Source organism: Scylla paramamosain, chromosome 18 (assembly GCF_035594125.1).
Source record: "Scylla paramamosain isolate STU-SP2022 chromosome 18, ASM3559412v1, whole genome shotgun sequence".
NCBI classification, from domain to species: domain Eukaryota; kingdom Metazoa; phylum Arthropoda; class Malacostraca; order Decapoda; family Portunidae; genus Scylla; species Scylla paramamosain.
The window spans coordinates 6,327,418-6,341,819 of NC_087168.1; the positions used below are offsets into that span (position 1 = coordinate 6,327,418).

The 14,402-nt window shown below is 38.7% G+C and overlaps 1 protein-coding gene across 1 annotated transcript in view; it reads left to right on the forward strand.

Annotated features, from left to right (window-relative positions):
* Window positions 1-6,873: 6,873 nt before the first annotated feature.
* Window positions 6,874-14,402, forward strand: part of LOC135109062 (large ribosomal subunit protein uL18B-like) — a 28,522-nt gene continuing 20,993 nt past the window's right edge. Inside the window, exons 1-2 of the mRNA XM_064020084.1 lie at window positions 6,874-7,025; window positions 10,036-10,181. Coding sequence (XP_063876154.1) covers window positions 7,023-7,025; window positions 10,036-10,181 — 149 coding nt within the window. The 5' untranslated portion in view covers window positions 6,874-7,022. The remainder of the gene's footprint in view (window positions 7,026-10,035; window positions 10,182-14,402) is intronic.

Consider the following 14,402-nt stretch of genomic DNA (forward strand, 5'->3'; position numbering starts at 1 on the left):
GTGATAAACAGGACAGAACCCTGAGGAACACCACTGTTAATACATTTAGGAGAAAAACAGTGACCGTCTACCACAGCAGCAATAGAACGGTCAGAAAGGAAACTTGAGATGAAGTTACAGAGAGAAGGATAGAAGCCGTAGGAGAGTAGTTTGGAAATAAAATCTTTGTGCCAGACTCTATCAAAAGCTTTTGATATGTCCAAGACAACAGCAAAAGTTTCACCAAAGTCTCTAAAAGAGGATGACCAAGACTCAGTAAGGAAAGCCAGATCACCAGTAGAGCGGCCTTGACGGAACCCATACTGGCGATCAGATAGAAGGTTGTGAAGTGATAGATGTTTAAGAATCTTCCTGTTGAGGATAGATTCAAAAACTTTAGATAGGCAGAAAATTAAAGCAATAGGATGGTAGTTTGAGGGATTAGAATGGTCACCCATTTTTAGGAACAGGCTGAATGTAAGCAAACTTCCAGCAAGAGGGAAAGGTAGATGTTGACAGACAGAGCTGAAAGAGTTTGACTAGGCAAGGTGCAAGCACGGAGGCACAGTTTCGGAGAACAATAGGAGGGACCCCATCAGGTCCATAAGCCTTCCGAGGGTTTAGGCCAGCAAGGGCATGGAAAACATCATTGTGAAGAATTTTAATAGGTAGCATGAAGTAGTCAGAGGGTGGAGGAGAGGGTGAAACAAGCCCAGAATCGTCCAAGGTAGAGTTTTTAGCAAAGGTTTGAGCAAAGAGTTCAGTTTTAGAAATAGATGTGATAGTGGTGCCATCTGGTTGAAATAAAGGAGGGAAAGAAGAAGTAGCAAAGTTATTGGAGATATTTTTGGCTAGATGCCAGAAGTCACGAGGGGAGTTAGATCTTAAAAGGTTTTGACACTTTCTGTTAATGAAGGAGTTTTTGGCTAGTTGGAAAACAGACTTGGCATGGTTCCGGGCAGAAATATAAAGTGCATGAGGTTCTGGTGATGGAAGGCTTAAGTACCTTTTGTGGGCCACCTCTCTATCAAGTATAGCATGAGAACAAGCTGTGTTAAACCAAGGTTGGAAGGTTTAGATCGAGAAAAAGAGTGAGGAATGTACGCCTCCATGCCAGATACTATCACCTCTGTTATGTGCTCAGCACACAAAGACGGGTCTCTGACACAGAAGCAGTAGTCATTCCAAGGAAAATCAGCAAAATACCTCCTCAGGTGCCCCAACTAGCAGAGGCAAAACGCCAGAGGCACCTTCGCTTAGGGGATCCTGAGGAGGGATTGGAGCGATAGGACAAGATACAGATATGAGATTGTGATCGGAGGAGCTCAACGGAGAAGAAAGGTGACAGCATAAACAGAAGGGTTAGAGGTCAGGAAAAGGTCAAGAATGTTGGGCGTATCTCCAAGACGGTCAGGAATACGAGAATGGTGTTGCACCAATTACTCTAGGTTGTGGAGGATAGCAAAGTTGAAGGCTAGTTCACCAGGATGGTCAGTGAAGGGAGAGGAAAGCCAAAGCTAGTGGTGAACATTGAAGTCTCCAAGAATGGAGATCTCTGCAAAAGGGAAGAGGGTCAGAATGTGCTCCAATTTAAGTAGTCAAAGAATTTCTTACAGTCAGAGGAGTTAGATGAGAGATATATAGCACAGATAAATTTAGTTTTGAGAGTAAATCTGTAGTCGTAGTAAGATGGTGGAAAACTCTGAAGATTCAAGAGCTTGGGCACGAGAGCAGGTTAAGTCATTGCGCACATAAACGCAACATCCAGCTTTGGATCGAAAATGAGGATAGAGAAAGTAGGAGGGAACAGAAAAGGGGCTATTGTCAGTTGCCTCAGACACCTGAGTTTCAGTGAGGAAAAGAAGATGAAGTTTAGAAGAGGAAAGGTGGTGTTCTACAGATTGAAATTTAGATCTTAGACCGCGAATGTTGCAGAGGTTAATGAAGAAAAAGTTGAGGTGGGTGTCAAGACACTTACGGTCGTCGACAGAAAGGCAGTCCGACCTAGGGACATTTATGGTCCCCTCCCCAGATGGGGATTCCGAGGCTGGTGTAGGAGTCACCATAATAATTTTGAAATTTTTGAGTGAAGGGTGTGTGTGCTATTAGGTGCTTGTAGTTTTGTGTGGAGGAAGAGAGTTGTCTTTAGAGGGCAGGCTGTGACTGCCCCCTTGTGTTGTGAGACACAAAGGGAAACGTTCAGTGAAGTCACAGCTGGGTTTAATGATAAGTTCACAGCACCCCCTGAACAGTGCAGTAGACCTAACTGGGAGTAATTATCGTTTTGGCAGGTGTCTACTGCCTCCTCCTTGAGACAATTTAGTCATGTTAGTTACGTCAAAAGTTAGTTTAGTCATGTTAGTCAAGTCAAAAGTTAGTTTAGTCAAAGTTAGTTTTGTTGAGTGCCTTATAAATAAGGATGCTACCTGCAGAGCTTTCGTTGATCTCAAGGATGCCTTCGATAGGACCAACAAAGATGTTATTATAGAGGAACTCATCCTCAAAGGTGTCAAAGGTAGATTATTATGGTGGATCAGGGACTATTTGTTCAATAGAACAGCACAGGTTTGGTTTCAAGGTGCAGTTTCCTCTGAGAAAGTCTTTGAGCTTGGAACACCACAGGGTGGATTCCTTAGTCCAATGCTTTTCAACGTTTTAATGGACAAAATTGCGCGTTGTTCCTTCCTGCAGGGCACCCAGATCCTCATCTATGCTGACGAAATACTCCTCCAATGCCCCACACCCATGATTCTCCAGTTAGCTCTGTCACAACTAGCAGCATTGTGTGTTCAAATGGGACTTGTAATTAATGAATGTAAAACCAAATTTCAAGCCAAAGGGAAGGTCTCTCGACCGCCCACTGTAAATAATGTTCCCATCCCTAGAGTTCATATACACAAGTACCTGGGTGTACAGCTGAGTTTCAGGAAGTCACTCCACGCTGTACACTATGTTGGAGACCTCTGTCTGCCACGGCTAGCGCCACTTCGGCTGCTAGCAAACAGGGGCCTGGGGGCTGGCATTCCAGTCCTAGGGATGTTATATATATATATATATATATATATATATATATATATATATATATATATATATATATATATATATATATATATATATATATATATATATATATGTATCTGTCGTATGGTCCCTCATTGACTACGCAGCCCCTATTTTAATACAGTTTAATGCCACTGAGGTCCGTCCCCTGGAGCTTGTTCAGAATGAAGCCATGAGAATAATTTTGGGATGCCCCAGGACTGCTCGGATTGAGGTCCTCAGGCTGTTTATCCGCGACTACATTTCTGCCAATCACCACACTGACAATGAGGTTTTCAGGCGGCTCCCTGCACACATATCCTCCACTAAGGCAGAACTGTATGCTGTTCTGGAGGCCCTCCATATTGTGGCGCCTCTCCGTAAGGATGTATTCTTCTTTGTTGGCAGTCAGGCTGCACTGTATGCTCTCCAATCTACCTCCCTCATGGACTGTGATCTAGTTAATAAATGTCTTGATACCATCCACGTCCTAGAAGGTGCTGGTGCCACGGTTCACTTAACCTGGATACCCTCTCATGTGGGTATCCCTCTTAATGAAGAGGCAGACCGCTTTGCTCAATGTGCCCTTCACGTCGACACAGTGGACCCTGGCGCTGAGTACACTCTGGGCTATGTTAAGAGTAGCATTAAGGACTTTATACATAGTAGCATTAGTGATCAGTTGGAGCTTTGTTGCCATAGGGGTAGTGGCAGTAGTCTTCACTATGTAGGTGTCTCCCAGAGCTGTGCTTACACCTCTGGGAGACACTGCATCACACGACAGCGTGCCAATGAGGCTCAGATTAGGCTATAAATACTTTTGGGAAGTCAGTGCTTCTCCTAGTGTATGTTGTGTGCTGTGTGCTGTACCAAGAGGACACACTCTGCGTCATTATGTCACGGAATGTCCTCTCATTGCTAAATTTAGGCTGCAAGATCAACATGACTTGTATACCCTCGTTGACCATTTTTTTTTAAACTCAGGCACTCTCAGGAATATATTCAAGGAATATCCTACGTTTGCTCCCAGACTGTAGGATATTTATGCAATAAGGAGTGCAATATCTGTACTTATTTATTTACTTATATTCTTGTAATGTATACTATCTATTTTTATATTTTTGATACTCTACCCTCAAGTAGACCCTTTCTTCTCCGTTGGGCTCCTCCGATCACAATCTCATATCTTTACCTTGTCCTATCACTCCAATCCCTCCTCAGGATCCCCCTAAGCGAAGGTGCCTCTGGCGTTTTGCCTCTGCTAGTTGGGGGGACCTGAGGAGGTATTTTGCTGATTTTCCTTGGAATGACTACTGCTTCCGTGTCAGAGACCCGTCTTTGTGTGCTGAGCGCATAACAGAGGTGATAGTGTCTGGCATGGAGGCGTACATTCCTCACTCTTTTTCTCGTCCTAAACCTTCTAAACCTTGGTTTAACACAGCTTGTTCTCGTGCTATACATGATAGAGAGGTGGCCCACAAAAGGTACTTAAGCCTTCCATCACCAGAATCTCATGCACTTTATATTTCTGCCCGGAACCATGCCAAGTCTGTTCTCCAACTAGCCAAAAACTCCTTCATTAACAGAAAATGTCAAAACCTTTCAAGATCTAACTCCCCTCGTGATTTCTGGCATCTAGCCAAAAATATCTCCAATAACTTTGCTTCTTCTTCTTTCCCTCCTCTACTTCAACCAGATGGCACCACTGCTATCACATCTATTTCTAAAGCTGAACTCTTTGCTCAAACCTTTGCTAAAAACTCTACCTTGGACGATTCTGGGCTTGTTCCTCCCTCTCCTCCACCCTCTGACTACTTCATGCCACGAATTAAAATTCTTCGTAATGATGTTTTCCATGCCCTCGCTGGTCTAAACCCTCGGAAGGCTTATGGACCTGATGGGGTCCCTCCTATTGTTCTCCGAAACTGTGCCTCCGTGCTTGCACCTTGCCTAGTCAAACTCTTTCAGCTCTGTCTGTCAACATCTACCTTTCCTTCTTGCTGGAAGTTTGCCTACATTCAACCTGTTCCTAAAAAGGGTGACCGCTCTAATCCCTCAAACTACCGTCCTATTGCTTTAATTTCCTGCTTATCTAAAGTTTTTTAATCTATCCTTAACAGGAAGATTCTTAAACATCTATCACTTCACAACCTTCTATCTGATCGCCAGTATGGGTTCCGTCAAGGCCACTCTACTGGTGATCTTCTGGCTTTCCTTACTGAGTCTTGGTCATCCTCTTTTAGAGACTTTGGTGAAACTTTTGCTGTTGCCTTGGACATATCAAAAGCCTTTGATAGAGTCTGGCACAAAGCTTTGATTTCAAAACTACCCTCCTACGGTTTCTATCCTTCTCTCTGTAACTTCATCTATTGCTGCTGTGGTAGACGGTCACTGTTCTTCTCCTAAATCCATTAACAGTGGTGTTCCTCAGGGTTCTGTCCTGTCACCCACTCTCTTCTTATTATTCATTAATGATCTTCTAAACCAAACTTCTTGTCCTATCCACTCCTATGCTGATGATACCACCCTGCACTTTTCCACGTCTTTTCATAGACGTCCAACCCTTCAGGAGGTAAACATATCACGCAGGGAAGCCACAGAACGCCTGACTTCTGATCTTTCTAAAATTTCTGATTGGGGCAGAGCAAACTTGGTATTGTTCAATGCCTCAAAAACTCAATTCCTCCATCTATCAACTCGACACAATCTTCCAGACAACTATCCCCTCTTCTTCAATGACACTCAACTGTCCCCCTCTTCTACACTGAACATCCTCGGTCTGTCCTTTACTTATAATCTGAACTGGAAACTTCACATCTCATCTCTAGCTAAAACAGCTTCTATGAAGTTAGGTGTTCTGAGACGTCTCCGCCAGTTTTTCTCACCCCCCCAGCTGCTAACTCTGTATAAGGGCCTTATCCGTCCATGTATGGAGTATGCTTCACATGTCTGGGGGGGTTCCACTCATACTGCTCTTCTAGACAGGGTGGAATCAAAAGCTTTTCGTCTCATCAACTCCTCTCCTCTAACTGACTGTCTTCAGCCCCTCTCTCACCGCCGCAATGTTGCATATCTAGTTGTCTTCTACCGCTATTTTCATGCCAACTGCTCTTCTGATCTTGCTAACTTCATGCCTCCCCTCCTTCCGCGGCCTCGCTGCACAAGACTTTCTTCTTTCTCTCACCCCTATTCTGTCCACCTCTCTAACGCAAGAGTTAACCAGTATTCTCAGTCATTCATCCCTTTCTCTGGTAAACTCTGGAACTCCCTGCCTTCTTCTGTATTTCCACCTTCCTATGACTTGAATTCGTTCAAGAGGGAGGTTTCAAGACACTTATCCACCAATTTTTGACCACTGCTTTGACCCTTTTATGGGACTGGCATTTCAGTGGGCATTTTTTTTTATTAGATTTTTGTTGCCCTTGGCCAGTATCCTTCCTACATAAAAAAAAAAAAAAGTCTTTGCCCAGGGGGTGGGTGGCAAGGTCCGTCCTCCTCCTTTGTTGTATTTCATTATTAATACAACAATAAATGTATCAATCAATCATGAAAGGATGATTGAGGCAGTGAACGGTTTTCTGGAGAGAATGATATTAGATGTTAAGGATGCGGTCGCGTGAATATATATATATTTTTTTTGTTCTTTTGTTTCATGTATTTATTTATTTACCTTTTTTTTTTAGGAATTACTGTTATAAAGACTAGTTTACCGTAAAAGTTGTTTTCTATAGCGTTATAATCAAGATCGAGATCAGATTTTTTTTCTTTTCATTTTTCTTACTAGAAAAACAGTTTGATATTTTGAAAAGAATATTTAAGTTTTTTATTTTTATTTTTTTTTATATATGCATAGGAAGTGCATGTAATGTGCCTAAAATTTATCAATCATGTGTAGGTAGTTATTTACCAACTCCTGATGCTCGGTGCAAGGCTCCATGTTTCCTCTTCCCCGCGTGGCCGAGCTGAGGTGACTAGCCGGCCGTGCTCGCCCCGATACCATCATCATGGTAAGTACCTAAACCTAGCCTGCTCCCTGTGATGAACACTAAGGGACAATGAAGGTGTGTGCGATGTGTTAAGGCGCAAATGTAATCGGAAGGTGGCCACATACGCGGGACAGGCAAGTAAATATGAGTGGTGGCCGCCATGTGTTGATAGTTCAGGTGTCGCCAGCCGTATTTCAATTATTTCCTATAGAAATCGAATTGTTTTCCGAGAGATACTGATGTATTTTGATTGCTTTGATCATTGTTTCCCTATTTGCTGTCATGTAGGTTATTAGATTATGTAATTCACCCGACGGGGGGTGTGGAGAGCCTCACCATCTTGTGACAGCTTGTGGAGGTTGTGGTGATGTGTTTTGACCTTAGCTTCTGGAACTGCCCGTGGATCTTTCACTTTTCCAAAAAAATGGCGATTATGGAAATAGCCTTAGCCTGTTAATATTTACACTTTTCTCTTCAAAATGTGACGCTTGTTCGAATTACGATCAACACAGTGAAGAGATGAATAGTGAAGGTTATGAACTGAATAAATCTGAACCTAACGAAGCCAGCCCTGAGATGAAAACACTAATGTCATTGCAGTATTATAACATACAGGACTAATCTTCGCCGATGCCATTGGAAGGTCTTGATATGACAGTGGAGGGTTTCTCAGATACATTAAGACTTATTCTGAAGCTGTTTGTTTTGAATGTTTGTAGATTCAATTTTGATCAACCGTGAGTCTGATGCCCATGCCCGGATAAATTTTCGGAAAATCACTCATTTATTATTGTACTGTATTCTGTTTAGGTATGGCATGTTTTGTCTGTGGAGTGAGTACAGACTTGAAATATTTTAGTGTCTACCTCTTTCTCTATTGCTATTCATAATTCAGTTTAATTAAAAAATTCCACTACCTGCTTCAATATAATTAAATACTGAATAATAGCTTCCAGTATGAACCTGTGTAGTTTAACCTAACCATTAATTTTTTGGTAGTGCACAGGGATGTATTTACAGTTTTCAATGTTTTTGAATGAATCTGAGCTTCACTTTTACTGTAAATCTCAACATTTTGAGGTAACTCCTGCATGATAATGGAAAGTGTGGGAATTCTGTGATTTTATGTGGTTCAGGATGCATTTGAAGGCCAGGAATAATTCAAAATACATTTAAGATAGACAAACATGATAATGCCTTGGTTTCACTATAGACTCAAATGCATCACACACAGGCTGAATGTGCGTAATACCTCCTCTCATTATGGTTGTCACCAACAGACTGAGATAGTTATTTCAAAGACTCCAGGTTTTGCTTCAGAGAATAATGGCTCCACTCCCTCAACCCAACAATGGATGACACTGATTCACAGCCAGTCAATCAATGCATTTCAATCTCATTTGGGAAAGCAAAACTTTTCATGTTGATATCCCACTGCTAGTCACACAGTGATACAAATCACCACAACTTCATTTTCATGTTTGTAGACCATTCTATAGTGTATGTAGTTTGAAATGAAACCAAAACCGTGTTACCAGATTGAACAATAAATGATGAAAACTTCATTTTCATGTTTGTAGACCATTCCATAGTGTATGTAGTTTGAAATGAAACCAAAACTGTGTTACCAGGTTGAACAATAAATGATGAAAAAAAAAATATCACAATGATTTGCACTATAAGGGAATATGTACTGATTCAAATGGAGACATTGGTGACAATGCAGCAAAGTAACTCATAATTTTCTCTCAACTTCAGCTAACTCAACCTACCCAACCTTTTCCTGACCTAACAGTAGCCACACAAATGACATCAGACAGGACAATCAAAGCCATTATGAACTGGCTCTGAATATGGTTGCCTGACTACTGTCTTGTATTGCCTCCTGCAGCATTTAAGTTGAGAGCAATTTTCAGTAAAATTTCAAAATCCATAATTATTGACATGAATATTAATTTGTGAAAGATGATGTAAACAATCAAAATTCTCAGTAATGAAAACTGTTTGGAAAAGCAAAATAGAGATTTTTTATCCATGTGCAGCACTTGTAAATTAAAACCATGCCCAATTGTGATAGCCCTCTACCTCATTATTTGTCCATGTAAAGACTTGAAAACCTAAATTATAACAAGGTGTGGTAGCCAGTGATTAGGGCTTCATGCTGGAGTGACCAGGGTGTGGTGCTGGTGCAACAGATTGACATATGAGGTTCTCCATTAGTGATGGCAGCAGCTAGTATACTTTTTGCCAGTACTGTATATTTCCCCTAGACACACTGATAAAAAGACTAATGCATGATCAGTTAGAAAATAAATTGCCATTTTATATTATGAATTTTGGGAAGAGAAAAAAAAGGAAGTTTTAACTAAAGGCCAATAAACTATTTTGATAGTGTCAAAATGGCATATATTGTTTTAAATTTCAGGGTGGTTTTGTAAGGCATCAAGAAACCATTGCAAAATTATGATACTAATTATGAACATGTATGATATTTGTCAAATAATTTACCTTTTGTTAACCTTTCAAACCTCTTTCAGTGGCTCGAACAGTTGGACAAACATGTAGTGTGTTGATATATATATATATATATATATATATATATATATATATATATATATATATATATATATATATATATATATATATATATATATATATAAAATAAAAATAAATAAAATAAATAAAAATAAAATATATATATATATATATATATATATATATATATATATATATATTTTTTTTTTTTATTTTTTTTTTTATTTATTTTTTTATTTATTTTTATTTTTTTTCTCTCCTCTGTGTTAAGCTGCAGTAGTCTGCAAAAACATAATATGCACAGCTCACTAAGGCAACTTTTTGTCACTTACTTGGACAGAAGTTACTTGTGTAAATAGGTTATGCTGGTTATTTAGTCTTTTATGTCAGGACAGCAGAAACCTGATTTCATAATTTAATTGAGGCCTTGTTTGCCACCAACATTTAAAGCAGAGATTTGTTATTTATAATTCTTACAAGAATCATTCTCCACCAGGGGTATGTCAAGGTAGTCAAGAACAAGGCTTACTTTAAGCGATTCCAAGTGAAGTTTAAGAGGCGCCGTGAAGGCAAGACTGATTACTATGCTCGCAAGCGCCTAGTTGTTCAGGCCAAGAACAAGTACAACACCCCTAAACATCGGTGAGTACCTACCTACTTTTTCACATGTGTGCCCCTGAATCATGTAGGGTTCCTTTTCATCATGTGTTAGTGTGGTTGTGTTTAAAACATCCAGAAGTCCCAGATTCTAAACAGATAATAGAACACTCTTGAACAAACTTTCACTAGTGTTATGTTTTACTGGCCTAGTGACAAGAATCTTTTGTCAGTTGCTTGATGAGGTACTGTATGTCAAGACCTGATAGTTCATGTTAAGGGATGCCTGTTACTCTTAGAGGTGACATTCATATTTGTCTGATCCTCATGATTTTTGGTGTGTATGTACTTTATTACCTACAATAGCAAATTTTCATTGAGATTTGCTGATTAGTTTTGTATTTTTTTTTAAGTGATAAATAAAATTTCCTTATTTGTTTTCATCCAAATGCTATAAAATTTAGTTTATATATATATATATATATATATATATATATATATATATATATATATATATATATATATATATATATATATAGACTTCCCAAAGATAATTTTTTTATTAGGGATTTCATTTTGATATAACTTTTTTTCCTTTTATTTTTTTTCTTTCTACAAAAAAATTGCACAGCATGAAGAGCTTTTTCTGAAAATCTATCTTTGGGGAAAAATAGCCCATTCTTTCCTCTTTCCAACAATACCTTTACATCTCCATTATCTTGTAGGACAAGGAAGGAGAAATGCTTGATATGTTAAAAAAAAACTTAAGTTTTGAGATGTGACCTGTTTTCTTCTGAGAAGTGTTTATAATTCCATATTTTGGGTTTTTCTGGTAAAATTTTACATGCATAAAGATAATTTTATAACCAAAAGCAAACCATTGTTTATTATCATATTCAGGGCTAATTGGCACCTGGTCCCCTCCTGTATGACAGGATATTATTCACTCGCAGGTGAGTTTATTAGAGGGCGCCACCCTCCTCTTTGTTGCCAGGTTTATTAGAAGCTGCCTGGCTGGTAGTCTTCACTTCCTTCTCTTGAATGAGGCTTCTTTTCGGTCCTCTTCCGTACAGGTGTTATTCTGCTTTCTTGAATGCCTAACCCAGCAAGAGTGTTTTGAGAAACACCAAACCCAAGATGAGTTAGTAAACTTGGATTCAAGTACCCAGAGTTGTGGTCTAATACGGTCACAGTGGTAGCAAAACTTGACTCTTTGTCCCAATATTAGTTTTGCTGCATTTAGCCCATAGCTTAGAATGCTATGATGGTGGTGGCGAAACAAAGGCAGCGTCTGATGGCAACTTGTTACCATAATACAATTCCTCTTGCTTATTTTTCTTTTCCCTCATCTTTGTTGCATCTCTCCATTCATGCTTTGCTTTATTATAATGAGGCATCCTTCCAAATACAAAAGAAACTGAAGTAGCCTTGGATAGTGGAGTGCTGACACGCACTGATGTCTTGCTGGACTGAACGCAGTGGCCAGCCTCCCTCTGAGTCTCTTGTGGCACATCATTGATGTTGCCAACTGAAGCTCCATATATTAAGAAAAAAAAACACTAAAATGAAGTAAAAAAAAAAAAAAAAGCTTCAAAATGATGAGTTTCTAAGCCAGGTGACCAAACACGTGGTGCATGGGGCATTTAAAACCTTTTAATAATGGTAAACAAAGGCGATTTAATAATAATAAGGTTGATAATGGTATCAATTTGAGGTTTTCACAGAAAACGCCAGGCATGTTAAGGATGACGATGTTAATAATTCAATTTTGACCTCTGGGTCGAAAAATATGATTTTTAAGGCATCCCCTCCCCTTAAAGGAGTGTCATAAGCCCTGTATCTTGAACCCCATTGGGCATGTGTCTGGTTGTGCACCCTACTGATAAAATCACTGAACAGACTTCTGTACAAGATGTTCAATAGATAAGGATACTCAGAGTTTGATACATAGTGCTGTTCTGAAGAAATAACTAGCAAAAAATATAATTTCCTTGCAGCATTTTGTTGCCCTGATATATGAGTTCACAAGTCAAAATATTGATTGGGTTGTCCCAGTGTAGTTGTGGCTGGCTTACTTGGTGTCCCACTAATCTTGCTACTCAAAAATTGAACTATATCAGAAAATAATTAGGCTTTACACTAATAAAAATTAATATATTGATAGCATTATGCTTCAACAGAATGTTGTTGTTGCTTGGGTGGGACCAGGTGGGACCTTACTTAACAAAGGCTACCAAGACTAGCATGAAGTTTAAATGTGAAAATTGCTGTAATACCTGGAGGTTTAATTGCTGAATTATAATTCCTGGATATATCGGCAAACCAGCCTGTCAATGACCCTGCGAAAGAATAATTGACACTTATTTAGGGTACCTCCACGGCACTCTCACAGCACCAGGTGACATCAGGAAACTTTCAGTTGGCATGATTTGCAATGGGTAAATAAAAGAAAAAACGGATAAGAAAAACTGTGGCTTTGGCACAGATGATCTTTTACTTGAATACCTATTTATCTGATTCTGAAAGCATTTATTGCCTTTAGAGTGGCAGTGTATATATTGATCGAAGTGATTTTGCTGGATTTGATGATTAATTAAAAAGGCTTCATGTTTTAATTTTTGTAGTTTTAATGTTATAAAGAACATTTATTCCAAGAGATAAAAACACTGAATGAAGAGAAATAAAAGATAAGTTCACCTTATAGCTTGAAACTTTTATAGTCAGCATTTTATGCTTTATATACCAGTATAAGTTGATTTTTATATGCTTTCCAACACTACTGCTGGGATTTTCATATTACCAGTAGTTCTTGAAAATGGAGGAAAAAAATATGTATGAGGTTAAAAAGTAAAATGTAGCATAATGTGTTCCTAAAATGTAAAATAAACCAAATTACTAAATAAGTCCTGAAATTACAAAAATCTTCACAATTTCTCACCTGTTAGTTGTAATCCAGGTTTACCCAGCTCAGGACTTGATTCAAAGGGATGACACGCCAATCACGCTGGCTGCCCATGGATGCTGGTTCATGGACATTAATCATATGAAATCCCTATATGCGAGAGCTGACAGTTTATTTGATGTGTCTAGCTTGGATCTCTGATGCAATAAAGCTTGATACAATTGTGATTGAAATTGTTTTTGGTAAATTTTAAAGTTTTTATGCAGTTTGCATTAAAAGCTCAGATGTAGACAGTTTTGACGCAATTGGCATCATGATGGGTGAAAGGGTCAAGGCTTTTCTTGTACATTAGAGAGGGAGAGAAGATGCCCTTTGATTGACTAATCCATTTTGGAACTTGGGAACTGAGAATCTGCTGCCTAGTGGGGAGAGAGCTGAATAAAAGAAAACTATAGTCTGTTCAGAGAATGAAGCCCATTCAAGGTGAGGCAAGTATGGTGGTTTACCTCTAGCCATGCTGCCAAATCAACCTTCATACATAGGCCTCTCTCTTTTGTTTCCCATCTCTGTGCTGTTTGAAAGTGATATTTTATGTATTCTATATATAGTAAAGGAAGGTACATAGTACAATGAGTGTCAGTATTTAGGATTATTACTACAATTTGTATAAATTCTATGATGTGGCAAATATTTTTCCCATGTTGCCATGTTACCCTGGTAATGGTGGTGGTGGTGGTGGGGTATCATTAAAAGGGATTAGCACTCCCATGTATGTGTGTGTGTGTGTGTGTGTATATATATATATATATATATATATATATATATATATATATATATATATATATATATATATATATATATATATATATATATATATATATATATATATATATATATATATATATATATATATATATATATATATATATATATATATATATATATATATATATATATATATATATATATATATTTATGTTTATGAGAGAGAGAGAGAGAGAGAGAGAGAGAGAGAGAGAGAGAGAGAGAGAGAGAGAGAGAGAGAGAGAGAGTGCGAAGGGAGACAGACTGTTAATCCGATAATTGGTGGATGAACTGGCAGTGTCGCACTTATGGGAATTCCAGAATCTGCCACACCTTGAACGGCCTTCATGCTCCAAACAGACTATAATGCATTCAAGAATGGGAAAAGGAACTTTAGGAAGTGGATTCTTTATCTGAATTTTTATTGTACAGACATGAAACATCAGTAAGATTGAACATGAAGTAATAGTGAGATCGGTACAATAAAACTGATGCCTTTGCTTCTGCTTTATTTATTTCACCAGCCTTACTAGTGATGACTGAGGTGCATTTTGTTCACT